Raw genomic sequence first — 25501 nt, 5'->3', positions numbered from 1 at the left:
TTTCAGCTTCTTTGGCATTCTACTGTCATAGACTACACCTGATACTCTATGCCAGTTGGCTGCAGCCCCTCTAATTCTAGCTTTGATCTCTGCATTCAGACTACCCTTCTCCAGAACTACTTCTCCCAGATACTTGAAGCTGTTTACCTGTTCCACTGTCTTCCCTTCTATCTCTATTCTCAGCTTCTTCTGATTTCCCCAATTGGCTGTTGTTACCACCATCTTATCTGTGCTTAGTTTCATTTATGTGGCTTCAGATTTGCATTCCATTCTCCTATCCTTTGCTAAGTAGAACCTCTTCTCCTCTAAGTGCACCTCCCTCCTTTTTCCACTAGGTGGCAGCATCCTCCTATAATAAGCCCAACAAATACCTCCCTCTTATTCTCCACTAACCAACCCTACCTAGAAAGTGTCTCCTGCCCTCACCAAGAATAGCTATCTCTTCTCTCCACACACATATACTTGTTCTAGAAAGTGTCTCTTCCCCTTACCAAGACAGTTGTATTTTCTCTCTCCATATACTCATACTTTTTCTTTTTCTTCTTTATAACTATTTTTTTCCCCAACAAAAACTTAAGAAACTAAGGTTTCTAGTATAATACAAAGCTAATAATCCACATACCTGCTCCCCTGCAGTAGTTCTCTTTCTCCCAGGTCACTGATTGTTTTTGGACCTTCCCACCTTCTTGGCCCTACCCCCTTCCTCCTTTATCCTTTCCCTCCCCATTTCTGCCTTTATTTATCCCCTCCCCCTGGGCACATTCCCACCCTGAATGTTATATCACCAGGACGCTATCTGAGGCGCCATTTCTAAATCTGGGCCACCCGCGTTCTCTGTGCATTTGGCCCTGTGTCTAGGTTGCTGCTCCCGTTCCCGGTAAGTGTAACCAATCGGTAGCTCATGAGACATAAACCTTTATGTATCAACAGAGTCAAACATACCTATGTGCTCTAGTGTATTTTAGTGTATTTGCTGTTATCTAGCTGCTGAAACTTTCTAATACCACTGTTTTATACTTTTTAAAGTGCTTTGCTTTTTGCCTGTTAGAAGCCTGTTGTGCCTATTAACCTGCACGCACGCCAACTATAGCTCAAGAATCTAGAGTTCTATTAAATGTAACTATTAGCGTATATCCTATATGCTGCTATGTAGCTTCTGATATCACTGTTTGTACTGTTTTAAAGTGCTCTGCTCTTTTCTGCTTACTGGAAGCTTGTTTGTGCCTATTAACCCTCAGTTTCTTTTTTGTAACTCCTCTCAGTGCTATTATAGTAGTGAGCCCTGTGTGTGTGTTTGTTAAGCAGCATTAGCCGCTCTAGTGTCTTGGTTGTATTTTTGAAATTTCACATTGATCTCCCCACAATGCCAATATACTCGCATCCACTTTGTGGCGTCTGTTTAAGCAGCATTAGACGCTGCAATTAACGCTAGCGTCTTGGTGTGTTTTATAAAATGTGGGTAATACTATTACTTGATCCTATTGCTTCCCCTTTTACTCCCCTCTTATTTTTGGCTTAGTGCACGTCTGGGTATATTAAGCTATTATATTTGTAATGTTGTGATGCATTTTAGTGGATTAAAATGATAATACAATAGCGAACCTTATTGTGGCGTCCATTAAGCAGCAGTAGACGTTGCAAACAATGCTAGTGTACTGGTGTGTTTACTAAATTATCGAGAATTATAACATATGATCCAATTACTTTCCCATAGTCTGCCACTCATATCTGGCTTAGTGCAAGCCCGTTTGTCTCTATCAAGTTTAGAGTTTGTAATGAAGTGTTGAGTTATAGTGGTGACAATACTAATATAATAATGAACCCTCGGGAGCCGTCTTTCAAGCTGTATTAGATGCCAACTTTATTTGAAACATCTTTTTAAGCAACATTAGATGCTGTGAACAATGATAGCATCCTGGTGTGTCTGATTACTGGTATCTATATTTGCATGATTCTACTTACTCCCCTATTGCCCGCCACTTATTATTATTTTAATTCTTTTTGGCTTAGTGTAGGCCTGCCTGGTCTACTAAGCTGCCCTATGCTGGAACACTAGCGAGCCTTACCAAGGCAGCTGTTAAGCAGCATTTAGACGCTGCACTCAATCTCTAGTATCCTGACGTTGTTTCTCTGTGATTGCTGATATTAATTATGTTGTTGTATTTAGATATTGCTAGCAATGAGTCCTTCCTTAACTAAAGGTCTTTATGTGCTAAATTAAATGTACTAACTGTGTTTTCCTTATCCTTTCTCTTGTAATTACTGCTTTGGATTATTTCTTCCACCTAGAAATAGTTTTATTTTTATTACTGCTATTTGAATATCATAAACAGTCTCTGACTGCTCTAATACATGCTGTTATCCTGTTACCTATCTTTGTTTGCATTATTATGTGAAGTTTACCTCAGCGTGTAGACCTTCTACTGCACTATTGTTTCCACCTTACATTTACCTCTCCTCTCTACAACTTTACTCCACTCTTTAAACCCCCTCCTCTATTTCTGCTCTTATTTAATACCTCCTGCTCTCTCCCTTCTTCTCTATTTTCTTCCTTTTTTTTTTCTTCTTCCCCTACCCATTTGTCCAACTATTGGTATTTCTCTCTCTTCTTTTCAGCCACCCCCCAAGGTGTTTTTTTCCCATTCTTCACTGCCAAACAGAATATCCTTCCCATCAAAGAGAAAACGGCGGTGGACAGTCTGCTTGATATAGTTTAAGTTTACTGCGACCTTATTCTCCCTAAAGAGACTCAGTGTATGTAATCTGTTTTACATATATTTTTGCTAGCATCTACCTTACTTGAGCTTCATTCTACCTGGCACATGTGAAACGCAGCCTACCACTGGTCACTGCACAGCCCCCCCCAACCCCATCCTTGGTTTATTGTCCACCTCTATCCAATCTCTATATCCCGAACTTCTAAGTAGAACCTCTTCTCCTCTAAGTGCACCTCCCTCCTTTTTCCACTAGGTGGCAGCATCCTCCTATAATAAGCCCAGCAAATACCTCCCTCTTATTCTCCACTAACCAACCCTACCTAGAAAGTGTCTCCTGCCCTCACCAAGAATAGCTGTTATCTCTTCTCTCCACACACATATACTTGTTCTAGAAAGTGTCTCTTCCCCTTACCAAGACAGCTGTATTTTCTCTCTCCATATACTCATACTTTTTTTTTCTTCTTTATAACTATTTTTCCCCCCTAAGGTTTCTAGTATAATACAAACCTAATAATCCACATACCTGCTCCCCTGCAGTAGTTCTCTTTCTCCCAGGTCACTGATTGTTTTTGGACCTTCCCGCCTTCTTGGCTCTTCCTGCTCCATTCGCCCTGCGGGCTCACTCCACTCCCCTACCCTACCCCCAATTCCCACCCACCCCCACTGCTTCCAGCTTTATACAGTCACCCAATAGTCCCTCCCTCTTCTCCACCCAATCACATTACACCTCACTACTAGTCCATCCCTCTCCACTGACCAATCAGTACACGCATTCCCCCTCCCACTTCCTACACCACACCCCCTACACTCTATCTCACATTCCCCTTCTTCTTCAATATCATCACTCTTCTATTACCATGCTTAGCCTTCCATCCAAAGTCCTTCTCTCCTCTCCCTTCATCTTGCTTCTACTATCCCTATACCATTTAACCTCCTATACAGACTTTCATGTGCTCTCTCTCCTCCTTTGACTCCCCAGCACCACCCCACATCCCACTTCCACATCTCAGCTTCTTTAATCACTTCCCACCCTCTACTTCTCTTCAAAATAAAACTGTTTCCAATCTCTAACAACAACTACAAACTTAAACCTAACCACTACCAATGTCACCTATCAAATTATAAATCTAATAAACACATCCCCAGTTATACTCACCTTCAGTTAGCTGGTGATATTCACCCCAATCCTGGTCCAAATTTCTGTCCTACACATCCCAGTCCAAATTCCTCTCCTACAAATCAGCCTAGCACCAACAACAAGTTTACTAATAAAAACCTCAAGTTCCTCACAATCAATGCATGAAGCTTAATAAATAAATTAACACTCTTCCATGCCTGGCTTACCCATAACTCCCCAGACATAGCAGCCATCTCTGAAACCTGGCTAAAACCCCACATCAATGACTCTGAATTCCTACCTCCAGGATATCATGCTCTCCGATCTGACAGCACTAACAGAAGAGGTGGTGGAGTTGCTTTAATCTACTCCAACCTCCTAACAATGACCCCATACCCTAACACCATACCCCCTTTCAATAATGCAGAACTAGTCATTGGTATACTAAAAATAAACAACCACAAAAGCATCTGTATTATTTCCCTCTATATTCCTCCTGGTAACAATACAAATACTTTGAAAGACATCCTCTCATGGTCCTCTTCCAACATTAAACTAGAAACCTTTATTTTGGAGATGTAAACATTGACTGGGGAAAAATCAGTAATCCTAACTCTTCTATTACTATCAACCTTTTCAACTACACTCAACTTACTAACTCCATTACTAGACCTAACAAAACCAACCCCCCTGGCACCATACTTGACTGGATATTTGTATCCTATCCTAACAAAGTTATAACATCTGGTGTCAATCCTGACCCTTTAGGAGACCACCTCCCTGCCTTCTCCATTCGAGCCACCCCCACCTCCCCTCACTCTCACTACTTTATTCAAACTCGTAACCTAACTAACTTTGATCAAAATTACTTCTCTAACTCCCTTAAGCTAACTAACTGGAACCCCCTAAAACACTGCCTCTAGACAAAGCCGTTGACTATTTCAATTCTACATTCTTAACTATCCTTAACTTCCAAGCCCCAATAAGAAGAAAAAGAATCAAAACTAAAACAACCCCTTGGCTCACCAAAGAGACAAAAAAGATTATGCAGCAAAGGGACAGCTTACCTTAAAAACAAACAGCATGAAATCTTCCTTCAGTTTAAGCAATTAAGAAACCTGGCCAAAAAACTAGTCATTACAGATAAAAAGTCCTACTACATAAAACTACAAGAAAACAACACAAGAAATCCCAAACAATTTTGGAACTCCATTAACTCCCTCCTCAGACCTGGTCCAAAAAACAACCCATGCCCAGACTCCAGCAAATCTGACCCTGAAATTGCCTCACTATTCAATTCCTTCTTCACCTCTTCCATCGCCAATCTAACCAAAACTTTCTCCAACAACAACCCTCCCCCTCATATCAATCTTCCCTTCCCTTTCCACCCCCCCACTTTCGAACTCAAACCTGTACCCACCGACCTAATAAAGAAACTGCTCCATAAACTCAAGCCTTGCTCCAATGCCCCTGATAACATCCCATCCTCCTTCCTAAAGATAGCTTCTGATTCCATTGCTATACCTATCAGCATCCTAATAAACAGGTCTCTACACAAATCCTATGTACCCAAACTCTGGCGTTCTGCTTTCATTCTTCCACTTCACAAAAGTGGCAAGAATTGTAATGTCTCTAATTTCCGTCCCATTGCCATCCTCTCCCCTATATTGAAAATTCTAGAAAAATGTATCCACCTGCAGCTCTTGCCTTTCCTTACTGAACACCAACTACTCTCTCCTACCCAACACAGCTTCTGCCCAGGACACAGTACTAACACTGCCCTTCTCTCCTTCCTTCATTCTGTGAACTCTGCCCGGGACTCCGGTAACTTAGTATCATCTGTTCTACTAGATCTGTCCAAAGCCTTTGACACCATCTCCCACTCTCTCCTTCTAAACCATCTCTCTAACCTCAACCTTAGCCAGAAAGCTCTTTCCTGGTTCACTAGCTACCTTTCAAACAGGTCCCAAGCTGTGAAATGGGGCCAAGCAACATCAACCTTCCTTCCTACTCCTACCGGAGTACCACAAGGTTCCATTCTTGGCCCATTATTATTCAATATTTTCATTAACGACTTCCATAAAGCCATCCACAACACTACAATTGTGCATTATGCTGATGATTCCACTCTGATCTGCCACGCCCCTAACCAAACTGAGCTCCAAGCTCTAACCCAAACAGCCTTTTCAACCACTGAAAATTGGTTGTTCTAAAATCACCTCTCCCTTAATGCCAACAAAACTAAGATCCTCCTCTTCCCCCCTCCAAATCTTCATCTCTTGACAAAAATTCTTTCCATATTACCAGCCTTACCAACTCCACTACTGAGATAGTAACCTCCACCAAACTTATTGGTGTTACAATTGATGACCAGCTGAAATTCAATACTCACATCCAGCTAAACATCAAAAAAACACACATAAAACTTGGCTTATTGTACAGAAACAATCACTTTCTGTCTCCTTCCACTAGACTAACCCTTGCCTCTACTTACCTCCTTCCCTCTCTACTATATGGAATCCCTCTGCTCACTAATCTATCATCTACTCTCACCTCCAAATTGGAACAATGCTATAACAAAATATCCAAATTTGCAACCAATTTCAAATCCTCCACTCATCACTGCTCCTCCCTTCACTCTCTAAACTGGCTTGAACTCCCCAATCATCTTACCTTTCTCCAACTCACCACAGCCCATAAATTAGTGTTCCGCTCAACTAACTGTCCTGCTCTTTCCAATATTCTTCTACCCTATAACCGCCTTAGATCTCTTAGATCTTCTCACCAAAACCTGATCACAGTACAAAAACCCAAGCGCCCAGCTGGCCAACTGCTCTTATCCTTTACCCTAGCTAAAAAATGGGATGCCCTACCCTCCTCTCTAAAAACCTGCAACAACCTAGAATACTTCAAAACCCAACTTCATTCCCACCTTTATCTAAATAGAATATGTAACTGCATTCTTCAACCTACACCTTTCAAACTATCCTCCTCCTTCTCTCCTGGCTAATCTCTATACTTAACTAACCTTTTTCTAGCCTCTCCAAAAATACTAACTGTATAAGATACTAATACTTTTTGCACTATATGCAGAAGCTACTAAGCCACCCTAGGCTGACCTCTTTTCCCCCTCATCTCTTCTAAAATACTAATTTGCATAAGCTACTAAACAGTAAATTTTCTCTTTTATAATATCCCACAAATTTTTGTTCTTTTTTTCCTGCTGAATTTTATCTGAAACTGTTAATACTTATGCTATTTTTAGCCTTCTGATTTCAGTATTGTGGACTATTTGTAGCTACCTGTTAATGCTATTGTACTTTTTGTCTGAACTCTTTTTTGTAATAAATACTGTTGTTTTTGTGGAGCTTTTCTCCCCGGGCCTCCACTGAAAATGGGCCCCCAAGCCCAGTGGACCTCCCTGGTAATCAAACTGAAATAAATAAATAAATAAATAAATAAGTTCTAGCTCAGAGTCTGCCTATACAGCCACATCGTCTGCATACAGCAGCTTTGTTGATCTGTCCCCTCCAACCTGTTTACTAATGTAGTCCTTCACCAGTGTGAACAGCAGTGGGCTCAGAGCTGAACCATGATGTACACCCACACCCACTGGGAACCCCTCTGTGAGGCTGAACACCGTCCGCACTTGGGTCATTGGGTCCTTGTACATAGCCTACACTAATTCTACCAATGTTTCTGGGACTTCAAACCACCACAGTACTGCCCAGATCAGCTTTCTTGGGACCTTGTCATATGCTTTCTCCAAATCTAGGGATGTCCAGTTGGACTCTCTCCTCATCTCTAGCTTCTTCTCAAGTATCTTTCTCAATGCAAACATCGGGCCAGTTGTGCTGCATCCTGATCTAAATCCAAACTGCTCATCTCCCAACTTACATTCTACTACTCTGCGTATCTGTTTATCAATCACCCTCTCCAGAACTTTCATGCAATGTGATAGGAGTTTGATGCCTCTGTACTAGTTGTGGATGTCCCCTTTGTTCTTGTACACTGGCACGAGTATGCTTATTCTCCAGTCATCTGGGATACGCCTTTCTCTCCACACTGCTATTAGTACCCTCATGTATCATTTCTCCCCTATCTTACCCAGCATCTTTACCATATCTGCTGTGACCTCATCTGAGACTGCTGCTTTCCCTGACTTCATTTTCCTTAGTGCTGTTCTTACTTCTTCTAGGGTGGGCTCCTCTTCTTCCCTCACTGTAGGCTATTTGTGGGGCAGTACAGCTTCTGTGGTGTTTTCCTCATTCAGAAGTTGCTGTAAATACTCCTTCCATATGCCTTTGATATTCTCTGGGCTGGTGAGCAGGTTGTTGCTGGCATCCCTTATGAAGGTTGTCTGACTATCTTCTTTATCTTTCTGTCTTTACCTTGCAACCTGATATAGTTCCTTTATGCCCCTTACTGAGTCACTTTCCAGAAGTTGGTACAGCACCTCTGATGCCCTATTCTTTGCTATTGCAACTTATTTCTTAGCTTCTTTGTTAGCCAACCAGTAGTCCTTCTTAGCCTGGTCAGTCTTTTCTATCTCCCACTTCTTCCTGCACTCCTTTTTTCTTTTGATGACTTCCTGGACTTCTGCATTCCACCACCAGCTTTCCTTATGTACCTTATTTCCATACGTGGCTCGGCCACAGACCTTTTCTGTAGTTCTAACACATTCTGTTTTTAGGCGCTGCCATTCTTCTCCAACTCCACCTATTTCCTCCTCTTCTTGGGGTGCTAGAGCCCTGAGTAATTCCTTGAACTGATGAAGTTGAGAAAGTGCTTGATGAAAGCGCTTATCAAATTTTTGTTTTGTTTTAATAAACAGTGTTTTTAACCGCTGATACATCATTCAGCACAAAGTACTGTTGGGGTGTATGTTTCCAGGAGTGCCTACCTTTTGGTTTTATCAGTTTGCTTATTCTTTGTGCTTTTGAGTTTAATTCCTTGAACTGTTGTACTTTCTCTCCAGTCAACTTCCAGGTCTTCAGCCTGGTCTCTGTTGACCTTAGAGCCTTCTTTGACCACTGCTTGCAGCTGATTGTGGCAACTAGTGGTTTATGCTGTGGGCCGAGTGTTTCACTGGGGATGACTTTGCAATCATGGATTCTGCCCCAGTGCCTTTCCCTTACTAGCAAGAAGTCTACCTAAATTGCATGTTTATTATTCTTGTATGTGACCTTGTGACTGTCTCTCTTTCTGAACCATGTGTTGGCTACTATCAAGCCATTTTCCAGACAGAAGTCTAGAATGGCTTCTCCTTCTTTATTCCTGTTGCCCCATCCATGTGGACCCAGGCAGTCCTCATATCCTGTTCTGTCTGTCTGTCCTGATATGTGCATTCAAGTCACCCATTATCAACACTGCTTTACCTAGTAGGTTCTGCAACTGCTGTCTGAATGCACTCTTTTCCTCACTATAAAAACCCCTGCTGTGGGGCATAGGCTGAGGTTATGAATACTGCCCTATCATTACACTGAAGTCTGACTGCCATGAGTCTGTCATTAATTTTGATGATATCCCTTACTGCCTTCTGAAGCCTCTCTCTCACCACAATTCCTACACCATTTCTAGCCTGCCCTCCACATGAGTAGTAGACTCTGGATCCTAAGCCAAGTGGCTTTGCTACACTGCCCTTCCATATTGTCTCCTGGATACATAGGATGTCCAGCCTCCTCCATATCATCCACTTCCAAGTTGCATCCTGTCTGTGAACCTACATTAAGTGTAGTAATTCAACAGAGCTATCCCAGGTAACCCAGGCTGAGCAACTAGACACTGGACCTACATTAAGTGTAGCAATTCTCAGTTCATGTTTGGCAGGTTGGTTGGTTTTACATCCAGCTTTTGCTCAACAGAGCTATCCAAACTAGTCACTGGCCAGTAGATTATTGACCCAGGGCTGCTGGGCTTTATGGCAGGCACACACTGGCCAATAGGGGCACGTATACCCCTCCCACCATTAGCACGGGTCCCTGGAGTGGGTCAGAGTAGGCCAGGTCCTCAACCGACTTATCACCTGTAACTTCCCATGCCCATTTTTGGCGATATTAGTCCACATGACCGAATCACCTAGAGCCATATTTTAAACTATTGAGTGGCTAGCCCTGCCATGGCACGCAGTCTGTGATCCATTCTCCTGTCTTGAGGATGCTACACACCACAGTAGATGCCCAAGGTGGTTGGTCTATACAACTCCTCCCTATAGGGCACCATGTACAGTCTGTGCTGCTGCTCACAGCTCCATTCATTGGTGAGATTGAGATGGAAACACTTTTATGCAAACTCCAGACAGGCATTGGTCAGAGGTCAGGATCAAACCTTGTACATGAGAGGCGAAGACCTTAACCACTAAGCCATCTATAGATATATGCTCAGAGTTAGTGCAGAATGGCACAAAATACACTGAACTGACCGATATCGCCAACATCCTGGCAGACAGGTTCAATGCAAACTTCACCCCCCTCTCACCCCCAAAAGGGCACATAACCATACCAGAAAGAATGTAGAGCCCCTGAAATCACAGACACTCAGATTAAAACAGCCCTCTCCAAAGCCAAAAACACAGCATCAATGGGGCCGGACAGTGTCCCAGGCTGCGTCCTACACGAGGTCAAAGATGATCTAACCCCTCACCTAAACACACTGTTCAAACTCAACCTCTCCACAGGCTATGTACCCATAGAGTGGCACACAGCAGCAGTTAATCTGCCCCACAAAGGTGGAGCCACAACAGACCCCGGGAACTATTGTCTTATAAGCCTGACCAGCTTGGCCTGCAAGGCTATGGAGTGCATCATCATGGAACTCATTAACAGAGACATTGGGAACCTCCAAACACTGAACCCTACCCAGTTCGGCTTTGTTAAGGGTAGATTATGCCTCCTAAACCTGGTGGACTTTTTTGAGACAGTTACCAAGGCTATAAATGAGGGAAAGGTGGTCCACACAGCCTACCTAAACCTCGCAAAGGCCTTCAACACCATTCCCCATTCTGGTATTATAGACAAGCTCACCAGCCTGAACATAAACCCCTACATCATGAGATGGGCTGCCAAATGGCTCATGGATAGAACCTACATGGTAAGAGTTGTGGGAGCTAGGTCCGACTTTAAACTGGTTACAAGTGGTGTTCCCCAGAGCTCAGTCCTAGGACCCCTCCTGTTCAGCATATACTTCTCAGAGGTACAGGCAAGCACAGGAGGACTATGGCTAACCAAGTTTACAGACAGCTGCAAACTAGGGGCTATAATTGACTCTCCAGCTGACACAGACATCCTCCAAAAGGGTCTCACTGAGACAGATACCTGGTGTCAAAATCATGGCCTCAAGCTAAATGCCAAAAAGTGCATAGTCATCCCCTTTGGAAAAAGCAAAGTACCCACAAACTACCACATAGGTGGTAGTCCCCTAAATATGGAATACATAATAAGGGATCTGGGGACCCAAGTAGATAGTAATCTCTCCTTTGAGATTCACATTGCCAAAGTGGTTAGAAAATCCTTCTATGTGGCCCACCTAATCACAAAAGGGTTTGCATCCAGATCAAAAGAGGTCATTGTGCCCCTCTAGTCATCACTCATCAGACCCATCCTAGAATACAACGCCCCATTTGGGATGTACCTTACAAGACACCTGCAACAGCTGGAAAGACCTCAGAAGTACCTCACCAAGAGGATCACTGGCCTCAAACAGATGCCCTGTGCAGCTCGACTAAAAAAACTCCAGCTGTACTCGGTTGCATATCGCCTACTCAGAGGTGATCTGTACCTGACATACAAGGCCATATCCAACCCAGAATTGATGGACATGCACCACCTAAAGAAAACCATATCCCCTCAAGCCACATGCTCTAGGGACCTAAACCTCACCACAGCAATAAATAGGATATGCTGCAGGGATATATTCCTGTCCCAGAGACTTCCCATGCTTTGGAACAAGATTGCAGTGTACATTAGGCAGAGCTCCTCGCTAACACTCTTCAAGAGAAACTTTGACGAATGGATGGGAAACAGAAAGATCACTTCAGTGGCTCTGCTGGACAGAGGCACAGGGCACTAATCTAAGGGGGTGGCGAAAGCCAACACATTCTGGCTAGGCATATAAATGCCTTTGGGCAGAGAGCCTAGTACCTACGAACCTATATACTCTATGTGCTTACCATATACACATGTCCTGCAGGAGCCTATGATGCTCTTTATTTGGGAGTGATTTATTTATTTCTATGTTTGTTTATTTATTTTTAAGTAAAATGTTTCTTTACATAAAATTAAATAAATAAATGGTCCACAGCAATCCTTTTCAGAGTGTTGCATATTTCTGTTTGTTGCCTGCTCATAATTCAAAGAAAGGTAATGAGCAGAAAGTACATTAATATTAAATAGTATTGCAAGTAGTTGCAGACTATGCGGACGGTCAACTTGGAAATGAAACAGTGGTTTGTGGTAATGTAAGTATGTTTTTTGTATCCTGTAAGGCAACCAGATATAACTCTAACATAAGCATTGTAGTGAAATTATTAAGTGGTGCTCTTGGCTAGCTGCGGATGGGTGTGACATGTCACTTGCTCTTGAGGGAAGTTTTTCTTTTAATCCTGATCGGCAACTGGAAGAATGAAAATTAATGAAATTGGGTGGAGGGGGGTGCCTTCATGGTACCTGTGGATGAAACAAACATACAGTTTGGTTAGTTTACAGTTTGACTTCTTGTGTATGAAATAAGATGGGCTGCTTGGGCTGCTTATTGCTTGGCTATTGTCTGTGTGTGAAACAAGTTTGAAATTCTTCCTGACTTTGCCTGTTGTTTTTTGAACTGTGCTTTATAAAACCTGTAGTTTTCAGGCAAAGTATTGAAGTCTGCTGATGCAGGCTGTTAAAGATCAATCCCTTCCTTCTCATCTGTGATAATGTTGCTTGTCATCCCTTTTTTATGAGTGCTACAAAGATCATGGGTGATGCTGCTTATTAAGATTAGCACACGGGATGCCCCATCACAGTCATCTCTCACAGTCACACATTTCTACCTTTTCCCTGCCATAGAGTCCACTGAGCCTTGACACACCAGGCCAACATGGTAGACACCTCCAATGGTCTTACTGTGGAAGCTCAACCTCTCTCATTTACAACGACCATGGTGGTATTGAAAATGTGGATATGGGCTGTGGCACAGTACACCCATTTATGCATATCTGAATCAGTCTACCATTTTGATTGTCATAATTTGTTTAATCTGCGAGACTCATTTGATTTTTTCCTCATTTACATGTCATTCAGCAGTCATTATCCAGTTATTAGCATGCCATGCATACCATCCTGTCTTGACCTACTCAAGCAATCATGTCATGTGTTTCTTAGAATATCACCCACCCCCTGTACATGGCTGCTGCCTGCACTAAGTTGAATTACACAATACATTGCAAGTTTATGAATTGCAGCCTGAGCAACAATTCCATTAATGTGGCCATATCATAACTGAGATAACAGCTGAAATGTTCCATCAATATCAGAGGTAATTATAGTAACATTTTGCGTAGAGGAATATTTGTAACTTTGATTAAATTCAGGATTAGTAAACAGCCATGTTCCTTACCTGACAGTGATATCTAGACTGTCTGTATGACTTTTTCTTTAAATATTGAATTGCATTTAAGCATCAGTGAGACTCTGCTAAGTTATATCGTTAAACATGGAAAACAGTATTCATTCCAAACTGGTATGTGATTCACAACAGTTCTGACTCTGAAAGTGCAGCTCTAAGATGAAACAGTAGTAAATATTGCTGAACATTTTTTTAAGAATACTTATATTTGAGAATATGGTCATATTATTAAACATAATAGACAAGTATCTCCATATAATCATGTGAGAACATAAAATGGAAAATATTAAAGTTAGTCATGACTAAGATTAGAGATGTGAAGAGAGAAGACAAGGAAGAGAGGGGTGTGTTTGATGCTCACTTCTGTATGCGTTCAAATGAGAAAACAAAAAAACAAAATCAGGGAGATTGGAACTGTTCACATAATTTATTTCTACATAATGCTGTCCAATCCACGACATCTCTTAATATATATATATATATATATATATATATATATATATATATATATATATATATATATATATATATATACCAAGAAACAACTACATTACATCATATCTACTGCAGCCATCGTAACTGCATATGACACCAGTTACCTGTATGTTATACATACTGCTAAAGACCATACTTTTATAGATGGAGCAGAAGGGCAGCGAGGACACCGGAAGCAGATTAGGACCCACATACCTATACCCTCTAAGGTACACATTATAGAGTGGTGACAGGGAAATGCAAGAATGCATGTTGTTACAAACATGACTTAAAGTAACGTAATTACATGTAAACTAGTGAAATCGAATGCTACATATCATATGACACGGTGGCAGAAGCAGATCATTTGTCTCTGTAATATGCCTGATGGGGCATGTTTACAGTTTGGCAACTGCACCCACGTCCTGCCAACTCATCCTCAGGTTCATGGAGAAGTTCCCACAAGTTTTCATCCCAACAGTTCATACAGACAACTTATTCCAAATATTCCATGATTTTTCTGATTCCTCGGTGAATTATTAATAAATACCAGTGAACCTGCTTCTTATCTTCTTCATTCTCATAATTCCACACATTAATTAATCCCGTTCCTTATGAAGAAAGATATTCACTTCCTATCCTGGAACTGTGATTCTGGGTTCTTTACATTTCATTTACTGATGAAGGAATATTGTCAGATACTGCATATTCAGAAAGAGATGCTTAGATTTATATCACATATGTTTCCATCATTTCTCCTTCATTCTTCAAACCAGTCTGTACTTATTTCCTGTCATTAAGATCTTTTTACTTTGATAAAATTAGTGTAGAATTTTAATCTTGTATTCATTCAATGTCTTTATAGAGTTAAGGTTTCCAGTGGTCTATATTAGAACATAGAATTTTTACAACGTCGAATGTTCTAATATTGACCCCTATTCAGTGAACGCTGACAATATCGAACATGCAGAAGAGTGATTTCTTTCCCATGGAAAAAATGTTGCTGTTCTGACACACATACACACAACACAAGCACACCAAACAAACAGCAATCCACACACATACACCTAAAATCCTACATCTAACCCTACACTAAGCTGTGCATACACCACTAGCTATCCACTTACCTTAACCCAAACCCTAACCCTAAGGTCCGTCACTATCACACACTCACCTCACCCACGCCCTAACCCTAACTTGCCTACCCTACCCCTCACATTCACACAATCGCACACTTAACTGATCCCGACCCATAACATTCCACCACAGTGCTGAAAATAGTGAAGCCACAGGAACGGCCAAACAAATTCCTTCCCTAGGAAGAAATTCAGTGTTTTGCAGCTTCACAGTTGTGAAACTTTGATGTTGTAATATAGACCCGGTTTCCAGAGCTACCTAAAGTGCTACAAAAATATGTATATCTACCCCCCCCACACACACACACATATATATATATATATATATATTTATATATATATATATATATATATATATATATAAATATATATATATATATATATATATATATATATATATATATATATATATATATATATATATATATATATATATATATATATATATATATATATATATATATATATATATATATATATATATATATATATATATATATATATATATATATATTATATATATATATATATATATATATATATATATATATATATATATATATATATATACACACACACACACACACACACACACACACACACACACACACACACACACACACACACACACACACATATGGCTTGCTATCAAATAGTCAACGTTCAAAATAAATTCTTACCTGAAATACTGAAATATCGACACATGTTCAAAACGGAATATATCAGAACTTGTCAGAGATTTCGGATGCACAGTTAGGTTTAAAAAGGCCCTTGTGGTCGTTAGCCTAGTAAACACCTATGAACCTATGACACACAGACACAGTTCAACAACAACCGGAAAAACAAGCCTTACAACTACTACAAAAAAACTTTCTCAAAGGGGAAGGGGACAGCAAGGAAATGAGTATTTCATCTACTAATAATTAGTCTTTGGACTTTTTTTTTCTGTTTACAATTTTATAGACAGAACATTTTGTAATGCCCTGACATCTCTGTTTAATAGGGGTTTCAATTTTATGCCATCATTTTGTTTAGCCATTGTTAAAGTTCTTACTCAGTTTAAATTGTATATTAGGCAGCTTAATTTATGTTTATTTTTTTGATATTGCTCCAGTTCCTCATAACTTGGTTATAATACAATCTAAACGTAGAAGCACTTTTATTCCTCCAGCTAATCCTATTGTCACTGCCTTTGAAAAAAATTGTGAGCATGGTTTTCGACCTATTTGCGCCAAGTTTATGCCATTCAGAGAGAGAGAGAGAGAGAGGCATTGTTATCAATAATGTGTAACAGAACCTTGAAACTAATGAAACGCGACAAGGATGGGGTGTTGTGAACACGGAATATTTTGATTATTCCCTTGAAAGGTGTGAAATTCTAGCAGATGAAATAATGTATAATCGAGTTTCGCGGAATGAAGTTAACATTTCCTATAGTAAAATAGACTTAGCTTTGCTTGATGTACTGTTGCAGGGTCATTTGGATGTCCAGATGTATGATTTTCTTAAAGTGGACAATCCTGTGATTCCTTCTGTCTTTGGAGTTCCTAAAGTTCACAAGGACCCTCTAGACCCTTTTTTGTCCCATCATAGCAGCCAGAAAATCTAAGACAAAACCTTTGGATATTTACATTGATCTGTTGTATAAGAAAATACTAGAGTCTAAATCTCATATTTTGAGAGATTTCTGTCAACTTCTAAGAAAATTAAATGACCTCCTCTTTGATAACAAGTTTTATTTTATTACTGTGGATGTCATTAATCTTTTTGTAGTTATACCACACTCCACAAGTAATGAATCTTTTTGGCAGTGTTGGCTAAATATTGTAGATCTTATAAGAATTTTCTTTCAGATTCCCAGTTTAAAAATACTGAAGTTCTTTTAGATTTGGTTTTAAACAATATTGTCTACTTTGAAGGTAAGTACTTCCACCAGTTTTCTGGCATTGCTATGGGTGCATCTTGTGCACCAATTTACAGTAACTTAATATTTACATCCGATTGGTTCCGCTCAGTAGTAGCATGTTTTCAATTTTTGGATGATATTCTTATTATATGGAAAGGGACTCCATAAGAGTGGTTTGAATTTGAAAGGTTTTTTTTATCTTTCTACCAAGGTTAATTATTATTTATTATTTAGACGTGACTATAAGAAAGGATTTAACATTTTCAAGGTACATTTCAACTATCTTTTGAAAAAAAAAACTTTTACCAATTAGTAATTACATTTCTATAGTTATCATCCTTACTTTCACAAAAAATGTATAGTAAAGGGCTAAATGGTTCATTTGTCTTGCCTAATAAGTGTGGATGCGACCCTTATTTTTGAATTAGATTTTTTGAACAGTTTATTTGGAGCACAGGTATACCCACAGTGCTTACTGAACTAAACTAAAGATGAAATAATTGGGGGTAGAACTTCTAAATTTCATCCCCGTTTGTGCAACAAAAAGTTGGGACAAATCTAATTTAATTTCTTCTAAATCTAAATCTATGGGTTACAATGAGCAAAAAACAAACAAAAACAAAAACAGTTGTTTAATTGTCCCTTTGCAAATGGTACTTACAGATATGTAAACATCATGTGTGACAATTGGACTACTAAGGAGTTAAAGGCTAAACTTGGCAGTTCACCAAAAGTGGTATACAATAGACATAGAAATTTGAAGTTTGTTTGAATTTGAGTCAATTTTACCTACATGCAAACAATGTCATATGGCCAAATGTGGTAGATGCAAACAGTGTTTTTTCATGAAGGGCCCTGCATTGCTGTTGAAGGGCTCAACAAGTCTATTCCATGCCCCTACAGGGGTAATTGTCAGACATTTATGGTAGTGTTTATAGCCAGCTGTGTTTTGTGTCCTCCATTTTATGCAGGAAAAACTATTAGAAAATTAAAAAAACAGAATAAAAGAGTACTGTTATGACATCAGAAAAAGTAAACTCACAACTGCACTTTACAGACATACTTTGAAGTGTACTAACTTTAAACAGTTTTTTTTATTTTTTGTAATAGACCACCTACAATTCAGTCATGGGGGGGGGGTAAAAACTCTATTGGAGACTCATCAGTTAAATTGGCAGATTAGATTAAATTCTTCAATTTCTCCAAGCATAAATGATGTGATATCCATGTCCAGTGTGCTTAAAGTGAGAGCTGGTATTTTATAAGCTGTTTATGGTTATTAACTGTTTTATATATATATATATATATATATATATATATATATATATATATATTTATATTTTTATATATATATATATATATATATATATATATATATATATATATATATATATATTTATTTATTTTTTCCAACATATTCTTTTTTGTGTTTTGCGTTTATTTGCTGTTTATTAATTATGCATCTTAATTATGGATTTGTCATTTTGAAGGAATTTTATTAGGGTTATTGAGTGCTTTAGTATTTTTGAATAAACAACTTTCTTTAACTATCCTAGCAGTTCAGAGGGCCTCAAAGAACCACACTCCAAACACACCCGAAAAAATATAAATACAACTTTTATTTTCACATAAATGCTCAAATAAATATGTTTTCATCCACAGACTTCATCAGATGAATTAAACAGAACAAACAGAAAAACAGCCCTCTTATACCAGTGATGAGTTTTTAAATTCAACCATCAACAATCAACATCAATTGAAGTCATGAATATTCATAGAACTCTGTCACCATTTACTCAAAACACTATAGCTAAGAACCACTTCTAAACAAAGTCTGTAACATCAACACAGAATTGTATCTAACATCTAAAATCCTTTAGTCCAATGACTACTCTTGAATTTAAATATAATTACAAAAACAGTTAGAAAAAGACTAATAAAAAATGTATATAAAAAATACAGTTTTAAAAAACAGTTGAAAAGAGTTTAAAGGAGTCTCACAAAATACAAGACTGTCTCCATCAGGTGACCAAAAGGCAAACTACACTTACAAAGTAATTTAAAAACCTAATGTCCCTTGTGCATAGGATAATTTAGACCTCTAACAACAAAGTTATACTTTGATATGTGATACTTATAAACACACAAAAAATATATTTTGGTATGAGATAAAAAGAAGAAAAAACTTCTATATTATTCTATATTATAATTTTGTCACCGATAATTTCATGGGGGGGGGGGCATTGGAAATATTCTCATTAAGTCCAAGGGGTCTACTAGCATCCAAGGAAACCCACCAGAACAACTCTTTATATTCCAAGCGGGTTTCCCAAGAACCACCCCGGACTTCATCAGAGACTTTCTCAAGAACAAAAAATAGAAATTTGCATCACTACAAGATAATGTATGTTTGTACAAGGTGTTCCCTTCATTATCAGTTATTAGTAAATGTGTTTTTATATATACCTTTTGAGCTTCTGCTCAGTGTTGTCTACATAGAAGGCTGGGCAGGCAACACATGTAACTAGATAAAAAACCCCAGTAATGTTACAGTTTGAGAGAACCTGTCTGCTTATTTCTTTCCCCCTGCACTCCAAGTTTACAGAACCAGTGTTCAAAATGTAAGAGCACTGTAAACAGGCACCACATTTAAAAGTGCCTGTTCTTTTAAGATTCCCCTTGGTGGGTGCTTTGATCCCTCAAAAAGTTCTTTCAAATTTCTTCCTTTTTATAGGTCATTTTCATGGGGTATTTCTCAAAACAGGGCAGGTCAGTAAGTTCCTTAAATCTCTCCCATTCTGTCTTAATACTTCCACCCACCAACTTAGAATCTTAGCTGAGCTCTATAACAAGTGTTTTCCTTGGGGCCTCTTGGTCGTTGCTGACATCATTTTTTGTGTTATTCACACTTGATGTGAATCCAGTGCCAAGAAGGGGACCATATTTTGTCTTCCTTAAATACTTTATATCAGTATTAATCTCTTTCAGTAGTTCATAGGTTCATAGGTTCATACTAGGCTATCTGCCCTAGGGCATTTATAAGCCTAGCCAGAGTGTGTATGGCTTTCGCCACCCATTTTAAATTAATTTTGATATGCCCTTTTTCGAGGTTAGTATACTGTGCCTCTGTCTAACAGTGACACAGAAGTGATACCCGGGGTAAACCTACGATCTCCCATCCACTCATCAAGATTCCTCTTGAAGAGAGTCAATGAGGGACTCTGCCTAACCTGGACTGGGATTTTATTCCAGAGTGAAGGGAGCCTCTGGGTGGGGTATAGCCTCTATCCCTAAATAACTTCTCTAAAAAATCCACCTCACTGTCAAAATCCGAATCCAGGGATGTCATCCTACTTGCCCTGATGAGTTGTCCTCTATAAATAATATTTTTCTGAAGGTAAGGGTGGGCACTATGGAAATGTAAATATGAGTTTGTAAAGGTTTCCTTACAGAAAACCTTAGATTTTATTCCTGTAGGAACCTTTTCTGTTGTCATATCTGAGAAGTTCATCCTTGGCTGATGGAACTAGTGAAATGCAGAAAGTTGATAGTAGTTTCAATATATTCAAGAAATTCCAACAATCCGCTTTCTGTAACTATCCAGAGAAGACAAAAGTCATCCAAAAATCTTCTATAGTGTGACCAACATCCCCTGAACTTAGAATCCAGAATAAAATTTTTCTCCCACCATGCCAAAACAATGTTGGCATAGGTGGGGACAGAATTTGCACCCATGACCACACCCTTAATTTGATGGAAAAACTCACTGCAAAAGTAAATGAAATTATTGTTTAGCACCAACTCTAATAGGTGTAATAATACATGCTGGTTGTCAGCTATAATGGAAACCTTATCTGTCAATGATGCTTCCAACCATTCAATACCAATAGAGTGAGGTATAACAGAAAATAAATCTTTGATGTCTATAGTCACAAAAATAACTGTCTCAAAAGACCTACTGATGTCAATATCTTTAAGAAATTCCCAAGAATCCTTAAGTATATGAGTTTCAGTACCCCCTAAAGTTTTAACTTTGCTATCCAAATATTTTTCCAGTGGTGCAGTTTTTGAACCCTCCACAGCTACAATAGGCCTAAGCGGGGGATCTAGTTGGTCTTTTTGAATCTTTGGGATATCGAAAATGGATGGGATCCTGGGTTTTGGTACAGCCAGATATTTAAAGGTACTCAAATCTATAAGCCCCTCCAAAAGCATGTCATTAAGGACAAGGTCTATTTTCCTAAAGGCAACATTAATTTCATTCTTTGACACTCTGGTGTAGGTGTTGGTGTCCCCAAGGATTTCCAACATTTTACCTTCATAACTCATAATGTCCATTAGAACAGTCCCTCCACCCTTATCGGGTTTCATAACCCTAATATTTTTGTCACCCCTGAACTGGTTCAAAATCCTGCAGTCTTGAAAGTTAAGGTTACTTTCGTGTCTCCTAAAATTAGAGAAATTAGAAAGGATTTCCCTCTCAACCAGCTGTTCAAAATGTTTTAACTGGGGGTGTGGGGGCTTAAATTCACTCTTTCTTTTCAATGTGGACACACTAGTAGGGTTACCTTCACCTTGAAATATTAAATCCAGGTTTAATATTCTTACAAATAGTTTAACGTCAAGTAACAACTTGGTAATGTCACAAGGTTGGTTAGGAATAAACTTAAAGCCTTTTGAAAATCTGTGAAATGATCTACCATAAGTTCTGTACTGGTAAAGGTAAAAATATTGTAGTTATCATAGGTATAAGTACACCCAGTCTTAACTATTTTCGTCTTGTTCTCTACACAAGATCTTAGAACCATCCCCCCCCCCTCTCCACTCCCCTCGTCCCATCCCCCAGTAATAAAATTGAAAATATCAGGGGGGAGGTCAGGGGGGAGGATTTTGGTTGATTAATCTCTCTGATTGATGGAGTGGGGGTTATCTAAAGGGTCTGGCATATCATCATAGCCAGCCTTAGGCATAGACCAACTAGGCGTCCGCCTAGGGCATCACTCTAGCAGCGCTTTTCCAATATTTGTTTTGTGTAAGTAGACCAGGATGGGGTCAAAAGGTGGTGTGGTAGGGTGCACCATGGAGCCCTTTTGCCTAGGGCACCAGTTGACCTAAAGCCACTCCTGCGTATCATGCATTCTCTCATCCTTCTCAAAAGCCCCATTTTGGTCACCTTCAAATTCTTCCACAGGTGTCTGTTCTTTTTTGGTCTTTAACTATCCTATCAAATGTAAATGTATGGTGTTTTGTTTAAATAGCAGTGTGCAACAGTTCTGAAACATCACTCTGATGAAGTTTTAACTTTGTATGAATAAAAGTACTCAGTGATATTCCTTTATGACATCAAAGTTCTATGGATCATTGAAAATTGTCATTTTTGCTGTGTTGGTGGTTTGTTGTTTTACGTTTTACATTAAGGACTTTGTTTTATTGGACCCATCAGATATAACTTCATATAGGCCCATTTTGATTCTAAACGATAGTTATAAAGTATTTATGTCTATAATGGCTAAAAGAATGTAAAGATGTGCCAAAATGAATAGAGTTGGCTCAATGTGGCTTTGTGGAGGGGAGGCAAACATTTGAAAATTAATAGATTTGGCTCAATGTGGCTTTGTGGAGGGGAGGCAAACATTTGAAAATTAATAGATTTGGCTCAATGTGGATTTGTGGAGAGGAGGCACACATTTGGCAACCTTCATAGAACAATGATGTTCCGGGGGAAGCAGAATGTAAGAAAAAAACACTGTTGTTGGGTCTTGATGCAAAGAAAATGTTAGGCAGAAGAAGCTGAAATTTTATGATTAGTGCAACGGAGGCATTTAAATTCTCTGATAAAATAATAAGGTTGATAGGAGGATATAAGAAAGATCGGAGGTGAAATTAAAATGGGGGCTTTTTTCTGAACAAATTGGTGTACCTAAGGAAATTCTTTTTTTTCAGCTGGCATACAGAATCATAATTAGGTAGACATAGTAAAGCCTTGCTGAGTTTAATTATGTTGGCTGCCAAAAAAACAATTGCTGGAAAATGGAAATCAGTCTAAAACAACTGTATCAGAAGTAGTGAACATAGTAACAGAGATAAAAGAACTGGAAATGAGATCTTTAGAAAAGGGTAGAAGCAAATTACATAGAAAAATGGGAATTGTGGGAACAATACATACAGAATAATGTTTTGTAGGAAGAATGAGGTTTAATGGAAGGCAGGAATTGAAACGAGTTATGTCATGGTTAACTGACAATGGCTGTATGACAGATTATAAGTGACGCATAATGTTTGCAACTGAAAATATGGCAATATGGTTTGTTTTCATTTTTATAAATGACTGATTGCCTATGTCATTAAGTGATAACTCAATGAAGAAGTTTCTTGTTTAAAAAAAACAATATCAACTGACACAAAATATACACAACACCATTGTACAAGATGGTCTAGTGTCAACTAATGCATAATCATGACACATTTCAGGATAAACTTTGACAAGCAAAAAGAAAAAAGAATGAAATACAGTTGAGACTACAACTGTGGTAACCCATTGACACATTTCAAAATGATCACAGTCTTGTTGTCCAACATTTTAAGTAATATGAAATGAAATAGCATACAATGTTAAACACATATAACTAAAGTGGAATGGTTCAAGATGATTTTACCTCAACTTTTAAATCGTTGTTTGAAATGTGTAATGTTTTAAAGTAGAAACAGACTTAAGCCTGTGGTATAACATAAATTATCAACATTTGGTGTTTATTTAAAAAGTTATCCAGATTTTGTGCCCCTATATACATGTACACACACAGACACACACACAGACACACACACACACACACACACACACACACACACACACACACACACACACACACACACACACACACACACACACACACACACAGTCTCAGCCCTCCCTGCAGTCTTAATCTTTCTTAGGCAAATCTCAGAGTTGTTAGCTTAATATTCATATCACATAAAACTGTTGCTCACTTTTAAACTCTAGCATCTAAGGTATCAAGTCATCTGTAACACTTTTTTTTCAGTCCTTATTTAGAACAGCAAAGAAGGTTTGTGAATAATCAAATGCATTAAGCATCCAGCAACTAGCAATAAATTTTAACACAAATTCGCTGTGCCCATACACATGTAAGTAGTAAACAATGACTTCCAAGTTCATTTATATACATATTATAAAAATATTAATAGCAGAGGGCACATTGATCTGTAGCTTTTCATTTGTTAAGACTTACAAAAGAAAATAAAAGAGAGAGAAGGCTTTGATGCAGAGGCTTTTGAAATATTCTTAAAGACTGTTTCATTTGTTAGGAAGAGAAAAATATGATACTGATTCTGCCAAGAAATTACACTTTATTCTTAGCCTCCAGCAAAACTAACATTTCAAAAGCATATATTATGCCACTGACTGTGATGAAAAGAAGCATGCACCATTCAAACAGACATAACTTTTGTAGTCACTAAAATCAGAACTTACCAATAACATGAAGTTCTGCCGAGGCACTGAGATTTTCACTTTTGTACGTAGACACACATGTATATATCCCATTATCATCTTCTGTGACATCTGAAATTTGTAGGTTGCTGTTGCCTAGAAGGGAGTACTTTCTTGACCTAAAAAAAAAAAAAAAATCCCAGCATAGACTGCATTCAAGACATCAAGAAAAAAATAAAGCAAAATCAGAAGTTTACTATTTCTCCAGAGAAGTACACATTTCCTGCTGACATAATTCTCACATGTACAGCACACTGAATCTGACGTGGAAAAAAAAGATAAAATGGATATAATTAGACAGTTTTGAGTCAAGCACTTCTTGATCCAAACTATCACTTCATTTAATTGCTGAATATCACATAACATTTAAGCAGCTATCCAGACTACTTTTCCTTTGGCACAGAAATAGTATCAAATCAAGAGAAATCTGTTGTTTGCAGTAAACTGATGCTAACTTAGTAAAACTAAACAAAAGAAGAGGAAAAAAGCAGAGCTGAAGAGTAGAAAGAAGAAAAAGAATGCCATAAAGGCAATAACACAACAGTGCAGATAACGGTCGTCAGAAGAGTGAATTGCAGACACTTATCAGACAATATCTATTCATTTTGAGAAGGTCTGCAAGGACATGCAGTGAGACAGTTAATCTAGTGAGAATGGTAAACAGAGATGAACAACCTGTCACTTCTAAACAAAGTCCTGCAATGAGATTTTTTAATAGTAATACTTCTCCAGAGCTTGACTGTCAGGAATTCAGTGCTTTCCATGTTCCTTTCATGTTTCCTCATTTTCTCTATGTACCTTGGTCTTCTCCATACCTCAAAAGTATACAATTTGATTTCCCACATTGAGTTACCCCTATCCATGTTGCATTTACTGTCGCCATTCTGGCACAAGTCATGGCTGAATAAGATTAGTTCACTTTCCCCATGTACAAAAAAAAGTAAAAAAAAATTAAAAAGTAAATTTAAAATTTTAAAATGTATATATACGTAGCTGTGGATGAGTACAATGAGCACAAAAATGGGAAATACAGAGTGTGCT

The 25501-nt window shown here is 38.6% G+C and overlaps 1 protein-coding gene across 1 annotated transcript in view; it reads right to left on the bottom strand.

Annotated features, from left to right (window-relative positions):
* Positions 1-25501, bottom strand: part of DCC (DCC netrin 1 receptor) — a 2283601-nt gene that overhangs the window by 1722910 nt on the left and 535190 nt on the right. Inside the window, exon 5 of the mRNA XM_044089014.1 lies at positions 24443-24579. Within this exon, the coding sequence (XP_043944949.1) occupies positions 24443-24579 (137 nt within the window). The remainder of the gene's footprint in view (positions 1-24442; positions 24580-25501) is intronic.

The sequence above is a fragment of the Protopterus annectens genome, chromosome 1.part1 (assembly GCF_019279795.1).
Source record: "Protopterus annectens isolate FY-2018-M chromosome 1.part1, PAN1.0, whole genome shotgun sequence".
Lineage (NCBI taxonomy): Eukaryota > Metazoa > Chordata > Ceratodontiformes > Protopteridae > Protopterus > Protopterus annectens.
The sequence above is the reverse complement of the archived record's forward strand: the minus strand, read 5'-3'. Positions and strand labels throughout refer to the sequence as shown.